This window comes from Rhea pennata, chromosome 9 (genome assembly GCF_028389875.1).
Source record: "Rhea pennata isolate bPtePen1 chromosome 9, bPtePen1.pri, whole genome shotgun sequence".
NCBI lineage: Eukaryota > Metazoa > Chordata > Aves > Rheiformes > Rheidae > Rhea > Rhea pennata.
This window is the reverse complement of record NC_084671.1, coordinates 12,006,439-12,019,167: the sequence shown is the minus strand read 5'-3', so window position 1 is coordinate 12,019,167 and position 12,729 is coordinate 12,006,439. Positions and strand designations below refer to the sequence as shown.

General features: G+C 36.3%; 1 protein-coding gene across 10 annotated transcripts in view; it reads left to right on the top strand.

Annotated features, from left to right (window-relative positions):
• The window catches only part of LRCH3 (leucine rich repeats and calponin homology domain containing 3), a 68,009-nt gene that overhangs the window by 23,277 nt on the left and 32,003 nt on the right, over nt 1-12,729 (top strand). For all 10 annotated transcript variants that reach the window (XM_062582675.1, XM_062582682.1, XM_062582683.1 and 7 more), the window contains exons 2-7: nt 6,048-6,192; nt 7,677-7,803; nt 8,594-8,699; nt 8,888-9,024; nt 9,970-10,079; nt 12,502-12,595. In XM_062582675.1, the coding sequence (XP_062438659.1) occupies nt 6,048-6,192; nt 7,677-7,803; nt 8,594-8,699; nt 8,888-9,024; nt 9,970-10,079; nt 12,502-12,595 (719 nt within the window). The remainder of the gene's footprint in view (nt 1-6,047; nt 6,193-7,676; nt 7,804-8,593; nt 8,700-8,887; nt 9,025-9,969; nt 10,080-12,501; nt 12,596-12,729) is intronic.

Below are 12,729 nucleotides of genomic sequence, written 5' to 3'. Positions count from 1 at the left end.
GCCTGGGAGAGCCTTTTTAAAGCGTATTTCTGGTACCAGTAATTTTAACCCGTGAAAGGTGAAAAGAAACAAGTCATTCCTAGTCTGGATTGGAATAACCATGTTTCACTCATGTTTGTTCGTCATGAAATTCAACATTTGTACTTTTCATTTGTCATGAAATTCAACATGTGCACATGTGGTAAAGCAGATATTCTGCCTCAAATTGACTAGTGCTTATTCAATTGGACAGTTATCAATCCTTTCTTAATTTACGCTACAGTGTTTGTGAAAATTCTTAGGATTGTGTCATTTTTCTGAGAAATTGAGAGATAGATTGTCTTATGAATTCTGGTTATGATAGTTTGTATTGTGACTTCTGAGGTCTTTTTGTTATTGTAGAGTTATTTTTTATTTTTACACACACATACGCTAGTAGAAAAGGATTTATAACTTAATTGACCAGATATTTTGAGTTAAAATATCCTAATCTTTGTTTCTCTATCTCACACTCACCTTTTCTTACTGGAAGAGCACCAGATACTGCTGTCCTGCAGGTTAATACACTTGTAAATACATAACCAGTCACCAGAATGCTTTTCTTTAAAATACTTCTCCCCTAGTTTTGTTAGAACTGTTCATTTCCTTTAGGTATTTTTAGGAGGAAGGAGGAAAAGAGAGTGGAGTTGTTGAATTGTTTCATACAGTGAAGGCTGTATTCTGTACCCTATTTCTGATCCCATATGGAGGTCAGATTTCTGGGATAAGGGAGGATTCCAGAGGAATCGGCCACAATCAAAAACGTTGCTGATTCTTAGGGATGCTGTGTTATGGATTTTTTGAGCTTTAAATATTTCTTGGGGTAGTTTGGGGGTTTCTTGTTTGGGGAAAAGGGAGGGTTGCAAATAACCATAAGCAGTACTTCACAGGCAATTTTAGAATTCACACTGTATTTTATAATGTATTTGCTTTTGTGAAAATCTTGAGGCGTCATTGGAAATCATCCTGTTTCAGTTTTGTAGTATCTTGGCTTTTTTTCCCTAGCATTTGCCTTTTTTATTCCTGGCAAATCTCCCTCTTAGCTCCTCACTCAAGCACATAAAATCATGGATGCTCTGATTAAGGTGGCGTTCTCGTGACTCATCATGTGAGTAAAAATGCTGCAATGTCATTGACTGAACTTGTAATTGGTTACATCTACTTTGCGTGGTTTAAGAGTCTATTGCTGCCTCAAAATTCAGCTCCAATTTAAAATTCTTTCCATTGAATTTTCAGTTGTAGACAGAAATGCTGTGATTTAAAAATCACTGCAGATTGAGGGACATCTGGAAAAATTACTGCTAGTCAACTTTAGTGTCTCTTTTTTATCGTACTATAAGCTCATTTGTTGTTTGAAAAAGTGTAGTTTTATTTCTTCATACTTAATCTTATTTTACAGGGACTTATTTCTTTGTAAATACCAAATCATAGCTAAGAAGGACTTATATATTTCAAGGGAAAGGACTTACATATTTCGTAGTACTCTTATGCCCTGCAGTCTGAACAATACATAAATGCTAGGGTTTTAATGCTCTTCAGTAAGATAAAGTCAAACAAAAAGCAACCGAGACTTCTCACATTTATAGTTAAACACTTTTCAAAATAGAGTTAAAACAAATCTTATATGTGATGTTTCCTGCCAGAAAATGTCTTATTAGTTGAGAGGCCTATTTCTTTTTTAAAAAGGGTGATATTAAAAACTGCTTTGCCAGCACAGCTGTGTGAAGGAGGGATGAAGCTGTCAGTTGGAAGGATGCTAGTATACTGTGAGATAATGACAGTGGAATTAAGTTCCATTCCTCTAAGATTCCCCCAAAAGCACCTTGCAAAATGTATGGGGACCCATGAGGTAATAATTCTTTAAAATAGATGCATAAAAACATCTAGTTAATGTAGAAGTTCAGGGATTCCTACCCCTTCCCCCCGGATTACACTCTTTTCTTTTTTGTTATTTGTCATCTCTGAAATAATTTGCATTTTTCTTCTTTTCTTGTATTGTAACACATGATTATAAAACCTTATGGCAAGTTGCGTGTATCTCAAATAATTTTAGTGATTACAAATATGATTAACTGCAGTTACTATGAATGTTTCAGGATTTGTATTTGTGATAGGACAATATGTATGTTTCAAAATTGCTCTTCTGTTACATTCCAGGACAATGTTGGCACAGGAGGAATCCCACTGGGAATGTTGTAATTTTGGGCATCACATTGTTATGTAGTTTTAGCACTATTTTTCAGCTTCAACTCTACTGCAGCTACACAGCTTTTATAGTTTTCTTAGGAGTTTACTGTCTTTTTCATTAAAACATTAATGAGAATCAAATTATGGAAATAAGGTAAAGAAACCAGGGGAAAGACTAGTGAGTTAGGGGAGACAGCTTGTGTAAAATTGGAGTCCATTGCATAAATTCCCTTGAAAGTGTATGCTATGTCCCTGCAGAAAATACACAGAGATTTTATTGCCTCCTTTATCATCTACAGATTCTTAGGCAGGTTCTGTCTAATGTGCTCTAGGTGACCATGCTTGAGCAGAGGGGTTGGACTAGATGATCTCCAGAGGTCCCTTCCAACCTTACTGATTCTGTGATTCTGATCAGCCTGATTCACCTAAGCTGTCTCCACTGAGGCTGCAGCTTTGCAAGTGCTATATGTCAGCAGAGGTTACCCCTGCCACTGGAAGAAGAGACCCTGCCACCATTATTTTCTTGGTGTTGCCATAAAGGTTTTCAGGGTTATGCGTTGAGGTGATGAGGGAACTGATAGGAATTCTTAATAACCTAGAAAAATTGTTAGATTTAACTCCACTTAGGGTTTCCCCTAAACAGTAACAGTACGAAGGGCCTGGAATGAACAACAGAGCTGGAAAAAGTTTCTGGCAGTAGCAGGAAGGCAGGATCCATCATTGTAGTCTTTCTTTAATAGTTGTGTTGGCTTATGTTAGCTTGAAATTTATGTGAAAGATATTTTTAGTTATGAAGCCAAGCCTTTAGCTCAGGCTGATTCATTTATATACTTACTTATTTTGAGGAATTTTAGGAGTTATCTCTTGTGGATTAAGAGTCTTAACCATATTGAAATAGTTGAGGAAGAAAAATGGCACACATGATGACTCTTCTTTGCTTGATTTCAAACAAATTTTACAGTCAAGGGAGTTTTGAGATACAGTGTTTGTTGTGCAGGCGTTCTCCGAGGAGGTGATGATTTTGTTGCTGTTGATGGATGTATCTGCCACCTCTAATCGTGGAGCAGGTTGCCAGGATTTGAATGTCCTCTGCTGAACAAAGTGGTGTTGCCTGGTTGAACCTCGCTAGTTTTGACTTTGCTTACTATTTGATAGGAGGTACTTTACCGTTCAGTTTGTGTAATGGTATTTCTTGGGTTTCTCCAACTTTGTAAACCCAGTTGACTTGGAGTGGGTTGTAGATGTGATAGAATCAGGTGAGCATGATGGTTTTGGACTGTTGGACTGTCTTCCTGTTCCTGAATGAGAGTTGACCAGAAGTCTGCGCTGACTCCTTTTAGGTCAGTTGCTGTGCTGAGCTATGGCAGCTTTTTTCTTTTTTTTCTTTTTTTTTTTTTTTTTTCTGTATTTGCAAGGATGGATGCAGTAGCCACCAAGGATTTATTAAGTTTTCTTGCACAAGTTCCCTTGTAGCTTGTATGCCATCACAGTGGCCACCAGTAAGAAATGCTGTTGAAGAAACAGGACTGTGACCAGCTTGTTTTCAGTTTCATTGGGCATGACTTACGTAGTTGAAACCTTTAACTGATGCTTTATTCAGATTAGTTTATGGTAAGATCAGGATGTTGGGGAAGCTGCCTTTGGTACCTGTAAGTGAAAATTTTTCTTCACTTTTCTTGAAGAATGTGTTGTCTTTCCCCCCAAAATAGAAAAGTGGGGAAAAAATTATATACCATAAGACAGAAAAATAAGAAATAATAATTTTAAAAGGCTGTGGTTTTTTTGGTTTTTTTTTTTTTGGTTTTTTTTTTTTTTTTTTTTTTTTTTTTTTTGGTTTTTTGAACTAAGTTTAACCTAACTAGTTTTAGTTGAGGTCATGTTTGAGGCTGATATAAGCTAAAAAGAAGGGAAACACTTAAGTGCCTTTGTAGTGTGATTCTCCTACTCATTGCTGAATGGACAAGTTTTGTGTTTCTCGTTATTTCTTTTATATCAGTGTATTAGAATTTTCCATGATTTTTCACATTTTTCTCATCTGTGTGTATCTCAACATTTGGTATATTTTATATCTATCTTAGCCTTTGCTGTAGTTAGCTACAGTCATACCTGCAGAATGCAGTTTCTTCGCACTTATACGTTAAAATACATCTGAAGGTTGTTCTCTGCAAAGTTTTCATAGTGTTTCTTTCTACTAGGATTTTTACATATTACTTTTTTTTTTTCTCCAGTGATCAGTGATAATTTATGATGTTTTCTGATCAAAGTGCTAAGCATTGAGCTAGACGGAGTTTGTTCCTGCTGCACTAAGAGCAACCTCTTTTCCTTGGGTAACATAGAGCAGAGGCAGAGAAGTTGATTTAAATGCAGTGGACAGAGTACCTCTGCTAAGGGCTCTTTTACTCTGGGCAAGCTTGCTTTTAAGTTGCACACAAGACCCTTCTGAATCGTCAGTGTTTGAAAAGTACTGGGTGATTCCCTTTGGAAATAATGAGATAAATTACTATATTCAGCTGATAAAATAAACTTTGCAGTGAAGGTTCTTACCTTCCTATGCTGATGAGAAGGAATTGCAACTCAAATAAGTGAATAAAATAGCAATTAAATTTGGATTTTTTTTTTTTTTTCACAATACTGGTTTGGGCTTGATAGCTCTTTGCCAGTGAATGTCTGCTGTTGCTTTAAAACACAAGGGTGAAATGTCAGTTTGTTAAACTGGCAGGATCTTTATAGGAACTGCCGGCTGACATGGGGTAATCTTTCTTGTGCTCCTGATGGTGAACATAACTCTTGTCAGCATTTAGAGCTGGGTGTGTTAGGAAGCAGGAGGTGCTTGAGTTTGTTTTGAGTGCTGTCCTTTGGCATTTATTTCCTTGCCTCCTTAACACAGTTGCAGATGGTTATTTTTTGTTTAATTTATCACAGTGCAGCTTTTACACTTGAAGGAGTACAGTCTAATGCTGATGGATATTTTATACATATAGATTTGATAATTGGAATTGTCTTAGGAAAAATATTGATCTTCAAATATAAATATTTTGTGCTAGGTTTGATTAAATTTTGTCTCCTGCCCAGAAGAGAATGTATAGTCGCAAAGAAATAGTAAACCTTACAGCTCGCAGCAAGAAGGGTATTCTTCTAGATCTTGATCGTAGGGAGTCCTTTTATTCAAATATTTACATTGCCTGATTGAGAGTAAAGGCTTGAACTATTACCTCTTTGAAGGGGGGGAATGCTGTGGCTATCATACAAAAGGCTCTTCTAAGGTGTGTGCTCCATGTTTTTCCCTGTTGAAGCTGTTATCTATAAATGTGTGTGTATTTATATGAAGTGTATATATAGTAGACTAGAGACTTGAAGCAGAGATTTCCATATATCATGGAGTATTTTAGCAGGGAGGTGGGAGAAGAGTGTGTGTGTGCAGTTTAATACACACAACCAATGACTACTTAATTACTATATAAAATGTAATAAATCCCTCAATGATTACTAACCTTTTCATTAAAGCACCCAAATACTAAGTCTGTAGACTAAAGCTGGTCCTAGAAAAGAGAGTGGAAGCTGGACTTTCAGCATCTTAAACTAGCTCCCTAAGCATTAGGTGACTTGATATGTGAAAGCCTGATTGCTAGGGAATGTTGCATCTGTCTCTCTCTCATTGTAGCTGTAAATTTTTAAAAGATGTTGGGTTCTTTCCTGCGTGAAATGGATATCATTTTGTAACCTTGAAAATTTTGCAAGACAGCAAAACTGATTCCTGTCCAACTCTTCCCACTGTGTCTCTGTATATACAGACGATACTTGCCCTCATGAAGTTTCACTAAATGTTTCTTTTTTGCCTGCAGATTTGTCACGGAACAGATTGTCAGAGCTTCCAGCAGAAGCATGTCACTTTGTCTCCCTCGAGAGCCTTAATTTGTACCAGAATTGCATTCGATACATCCCAGAGGCTATTTTAAACTTACAGTCTTTAACATTTCTAAATATCAGGTAATTACTATCTTAAACACCTTACTTTAGCATCACTAGTCTAGGTTTATGCATCTTGGAACATCGGTAAATAATGCAGACCTGGTGTGTAATCATCAAAGCAATCTGAACCAAACTTGCAGACTTGGATTGATCAGGGAACACAAAGATTAAGAAGTGGCTTGCAAAAGTGGAAAATGAAGAAGAGAGTTTAATTCCATTCTAGAGAAGTCGAAGCAAATTCCAGTAGTTTTCATGTGAAATACAAGCATGCTGATGGAAAGGAGTGGATCGTGTTAGTGGATAGTCCTTACTATTCACCTGTCAGCTGATAAATAAGGCTTACTCAATTTCCATTTATGTTGGCTGTACCAATGGCTTTTGAAGAGGTTTCTCAAACATCAAATGATTATCTGCCTGTGCTAAAAACTAATTGCCACAACGTAGGCTGTTGATGAAATTCAACTATGTACAGGATTCTCTGTTTCTAGAAACAGTATTTCAAGAGGTGTGGAAAGTTCCCAGTCACAAACTGGCAGTGATGGCAAGCAAGAAAAATTTCAGGCAATTTCTTACTGGTGTTACATTTTTGCTGGTTTGTTTGTGTTTTTTATTATTATTAACGATAAGAATTGTAGGAATAGGATATGAGTCAGATATGGATTTCCTATTGCCGTGATCTCTAGCAGGTGCAGTCCAATTATTGTACTTTTAACAGCTGTTGTTGGTTCACCTACTGCTCAGAACTGTTCTTCTTGTAGCAGGGAAACGTAGGCTTCAGGCATGAAGAGAATCAACACCGTATTTTGGTATACATCAGCATCTGGCTTTGTCCTTAGTTAAGATCATAATAACTTTCTAATTGTCCAGTCACTATTGCTTGCTACATTTTATTTTTTAAAAATAAGCTTTCTCTTTTATAAACCATTCTCATCCTGTCTGATTCATTCTGTGAGGTTACAGTCCAGTCATATGACCTCAAATTTGCTTTAATAGTGGTTTATTGTGAAACATCCAATACTGGATTTTGAAAACCAACCAGATTCTCCATTCTTGATCCACATGACATACTGAATACTTAAAGTATAATTCTAATTGAGTAAGTAATTACTTCCTCTGTGGGTTTTGTATGTGTTGACCTGCAACACTAGCTATCTGAAAGGCTTTCACACTGTGTTCAAACATACCAGGTTGCAACAGACAGTGGCCAGTTATCAGAAGCACCTAAAAGTGCATGAAAATGTCATATTGCTTCACCCTGAGTTCAAACCAGTCTAATCAGGGTTAGTACTTTTTCCTGAGATTTTGTTCACACATAACTAGGTAAAGCAAGTAATGAAGGAAGGCTTCATGACATTAGTTCAGTAGTAATAAGGGAGAAGTTGAGTTGATCATTATCAAAATGGACTGTGCTTTTTTTGTATATCTTTCATTATATACAGATGTGAGGCAATCTCACACTAGAGTGAGGTGATAATGACTTTGTTTTCTTTCTGTCCAAAAAGTCGAAACCAGCTTTCAACACTGCCAGTACACCTGTGTAGTCTACCACTAAAAGTTTTGATAGCAAGTAATAATAAGTTGGTTTCAATACCCGAAGAAATCGGACAGCTCAGACAGCTGACAGAGCTTGTGAGTATACGATTATTTTTTTTTTTAACTATCTCAGTTCAATCTTTAATTTTTATTTGATGTGTTTAGTAGGTTCATACGTGTTTCAGAAGAAATACCATTTTTTTAAACTGATTAAAAATAGTGCAGTAATTAGGATGCTGTCTTGGGATGTGTGAGATCAGAATTGTTTCTTGTTCTCCTAAGAACTCCATAATTGTAAACTGTCACTTGCGAGCCATAGCAAGTAACTGAAATCTGGTTTTGGCCTAAGAAAGATTTGTATCTGTCATTATATCTCTAGCTATGTTTTTTTGACTTTGTGATAGAGATATTAGAAAAAGAATATAAAATATTATATGAGATTTTAAAAATCTCATTTGTGTGGGGAAAAGATACCTTGCACTGGAATGCAAGTGAATTACATCACTTTAAGAGTTTTCCCTATTTTGGGGGAGAGGCTGTATGGAATTAGCGTTCCTGATACATTTTTTTTTCTGACAAAAAGCTTTCATATGGGAAGTTGCACTGTATCAAATAACATTGAATAACTTAAGTAACTTGAAACAGACTTACTCATTTGAATACTTAATTTTTTTAAAATTTGTATTCCTCCATGTATTTAAAATAACAATAATGCCTCTGCTCAGAAATGAGATTTAATAAATGTAAGCATCTGAGGTGTTACATAAATACTTGTCTCTCTTCTTTCAGTCCCTACATAAAACATGGCGTACCATAGTTAACAGAGACTTGCCAGTTAGTGGTGGTAATGTCAAAATTGTTAACTCACTTTATCCTTGCTTTGTAGGATGTGAGCTGTAACGAAATACAGACAATACCTCCACAGATTGGCAATCTGGAGTCCTTGCGTGACCTAAATGTCAGAAGAAATCATTTGGTACATTTACCTGAAGGTGAGATAAAGGCTATTGGTTGTAACAGCAAAAAATTTGAGTGCTTTTGGGTTCTTTTTAATACTTTCTTTCTTCTCCTGAGAGCTAGGTGAGGTGTATTTAGTTAATCATTTTGTAAAACAGACATTTGAGTTTTATACTCCTTGTTTTTAAACCTGCTGGACTAGATATTTGTTTTCTATCTCCAGAGCTTGCTGAGTTGCCTTTGATTCGGTTAGATATCTCCTGCAATAAAATAACAACAATCCCTGTTTGTTACCGGAACCTCAGACATCTGCAGACCATCATGTTAGAGAACAACCCTCTCCAGTCACCCCCTGCACAGGTAACTGCAGCTAGGAATTGGGATGACTTTTAACTGAAAAGGGGGGGAATGAAGTTAAAAGCTGAAAGATTATATTAGAACCTTTACTTAAGAACAAGAGGAGTTTAAATAATGTGTATCCTCTAACAGTTTGAAATATACATCACAACTTGAAGAAGCTTTCTCTTCCCTTACTGATGGTGTTAGTAATTTTACAGGTTTATACTAAGAATTCTACTGTTAGCATCTCGCTAATATTAGCTGAAGATTTCTAATAGGTATAGTTTCAAGAGAGCTATAGAAGAGAGGAAGCAATGGTTAGGCCAGATTGCTTTTGTGCTACTCAAATGTCAAAATTTAGACTGAGGACCCAGTTTTGCTATGTGTTCTGTTTCATTTTGCAGTAGTAGGCTCACATCAGGCTTTGGACTAGAAACTGCAATATGGTTAGTGGCTAATTAAAATCTTAAAGTGCGTGTACAAACCCTTCAGTACTCCAGTTTCTGGTGTGAGCCACTGCTTCTGAATCACGAGTGGCACATGCTAAGACTTGTAGTTTCCACCTCACTATAGAATGCAAAAACAACTGTTACTAGCTTCATTCACTTCCAACTTCAGTTGGAAGTCTGCCACTGCCATTCAAAGTTGAGCATGGGTGGGATGCATCTTTTCTGATGACAAGGGTATAAATTTTAGCACTTATAAATGTTTACATCATTTGCCTGACGAAATATCAATATCCAGATGATGAAGTTGCATGCAGAGCGGATGTACATGGAAGACTTCTTCTATTTGTTTGATGTGTAGCTATTTCTAAAATGCAGCAGGGTTAGAGGAAAAGATGTATTGATTGATATGAATGTGCTCATTGATTACTCCCAGCTGCAGGTTAAATGTCTTTAGAGTAATTTGGAAAGGTACTGTCAAATTTTACTTACTTTTTTTTATTTGTTTTGTTTTTTTTAGATATGTATAAAAGGAAAAATTCACATATTTAAATACCTGAACATAGAAGCATGCAAGATAGCTCCAGACTTGCCCGATTATGACAGGAGACCCATGGGGTTTGGATCCTGGTAAGTTTGGCATGCTCCAGGTTCCCTGTTTTGATGTCATTCAGGAAAACTTGTCAGCCATATGAATTTGAAAAACTGTATCTGAGGATTGTTCGTTGGTCAGTGCACTGATGGAGGTAGCTTTGAAGAATGTCACTTGCGTTATCTTGTGATACATGCTAGCAAGAAACCACTATAAAAGAAGCAAAGAACAATTCAGAAGAAAAAAATAGGTAATGTATGTAAGGCAGTGTTATCAACGCTCTCTTACTGTATGTTAATGCTGTCTTCAGAGCACAGAGGATATACTCTCATGTTAGTAACCAGTGTGTTTAGTTTGTGAAATATTGAGATTTTCTGCATACTTACTGAAGTAAAATCCTACTGTAATTTTTAACTTTTTGTACAGAATTTATAATGGTTTTGCCACAGGTGTAAATGCTGATCTCCACTCCATTAGCAAATTGTTATTCTTGGTGAGCTTTCACTTGGCACAATTGCTTAGCAGTGTAACACAAATATTGGAACAGTCAGCTATATCAGCTGCTAAATTAAGACTGTCAGAGAAAAAGCAGGAGTTCAGTTTTATAACCCTTAGAATAAAGAGAGGTAGTGAAATACGAAACTACGTTATTTTTTAAATGATCTTGGAAGGTGATGATAAGGTCTGGAGGAGCGAGTTGCTAAAGGATACATCTCTGTCGTAGCAGCAATAAAACATAAATCAAAGGATCTGACAGTAAATCATAATGAGTCTGAGATTTAAGAGAAATCCTAATAAAATCAGAGAGTGACTGTGTCCTTATTGATCTGTTGTTGTCTGTAATTACATCTTATTAATAAATTTTTCATTAATTTCTTACGTGAAATGAAAAGAATTAATGTATTTTAATCATAGCTTGAAATTGTGACTATAAAAATAAGTCCATAACCGATTCAGGATACTTTTTCTAGAGTCACCTCCAGATTCAGCCATGTGAAATGAACTGGTTCTATTGTCAGTGATTCAAGTGAATAGTTCTTTAACTGCACTGAGAAGTTTCATGGTTGTTCTTTTTTCTTCCTCGCTCAAATAAAGGAGTTGTTTTTATTTTCCCCATATTTGTTGTTAAAACTTTGTTATGCAGCTGATCTTCATGTTCAACTGCAATGCCATGAAGGTGGAACCTTTTATGTTAACCAAAACTCTTTGCAAGTGAAAGAGCTTGGTCACTTGCTACTTGCAAGATCTAGATCTACATAGAAGTAAATAAATACCTAGTATTTCTCTTCTGTAGCTCTTCATCTGTTTTCTTATTTTATGCCTGTCTGAATATGTAAACAGCGCAAGGTGGTAGTCTGTCATTTTATTCTACAAAGTCCCGTACATGCTTATGGCGCTACATAAATAATAGTAATAGCAGTAATTTAAAAACAAGTATTTCCTGAGAGAGAGATATGAAAGGGAGTAACAACTTGAGAGCAATACCAGTGCGAAAATGACTTGCATTTCAGTTATGATGGGGTGGAGCAATTAAATTCCTGAAGTGCGTTCTCCCTTGTGTGCTATGCAGTAATTACTGCTGCAGTTCTCCCTGGGGCATCGAGTACCAGTCGAACAGTTGATCCATTGTGCAGTGCCATCTGCAGAGGGTCGGACAAGTCCCATTGTTCCTGTCCTGTAGCTGTCTGCAGCAGTTGCCAGACTTGACATCTGTGATGGCTGCACTGCTGAATTACGTAGTTTCTGAGCCCAGAAAAAAGAACTGTGTGGCTGTTCAGTTAATGTGTATTGCAACCCTAGGCACATGTCTAATGCCATTGTCTAGACGTGTCATTAACAAAGTCAGAGTCAGTAAATAAAAACTGTACTTTAGTGTTATTCAAGTGGTGGTAGATTATTTGAAATTACTGTCCTGCTTACTGTGCATTTTCTTAGATAGGCAATTCTGATATGCACAACGATTGTATAATACTTTCTGGTTTACTTTTCTGTAGAAGATGTGTGTTCTGATACAACTATATTTAGAGTAATTTTACATGATTTTACGATTACTTACAAGAAAGTTTGTGGGAAGAATGCAGAAGTGTTATTCAACCAAAACATTTGAGTTACAGAAAAAGAAAGTTTAACTTCTTAAACAGAGACTACCGTGTGATTTTCTTTGTCAATACTGTTGTTTTGAGATGTTTAAATATGGGTAAGTACTTTGGATCAGATTAGCATGTAAAACACTAGCCAGTGGCAGGTGGACACGTGACTGACAGATAGGAATGTTTGTAGCTGTAAGCACATAGCCTCTTGTTCGATATGGCAAATGCAGTATGATGCTTTCTAATAGGCTGAGTTTGTAAAGGCGCTTGGAACTGTGCTTGGAAGTACATTCTGCTTTTCTTTCTGTAATAGCTGAGATTTTTTACAATAATTTTAGTTACTGTTTTGTAAATATTATGTATTTGACAGCCATGAAGAACTTTATTCCGGTCGTCCGTATGGAGCACTGGATTCTGGCTTCAATAGTGTGGACAGTGGAGACAAAAGGTGGTCAGGGAATGAGGTAAGCGTTGTGATTTTATTTTTGCTGAGTGTAATACTATACAAGAGGGAGATATGATAAAAAGTATAGATTTGGAAACATGCTCAGAAGATGACATTTATTACAGTGTGCAAGTTTTATTGCTCCAAAATAAT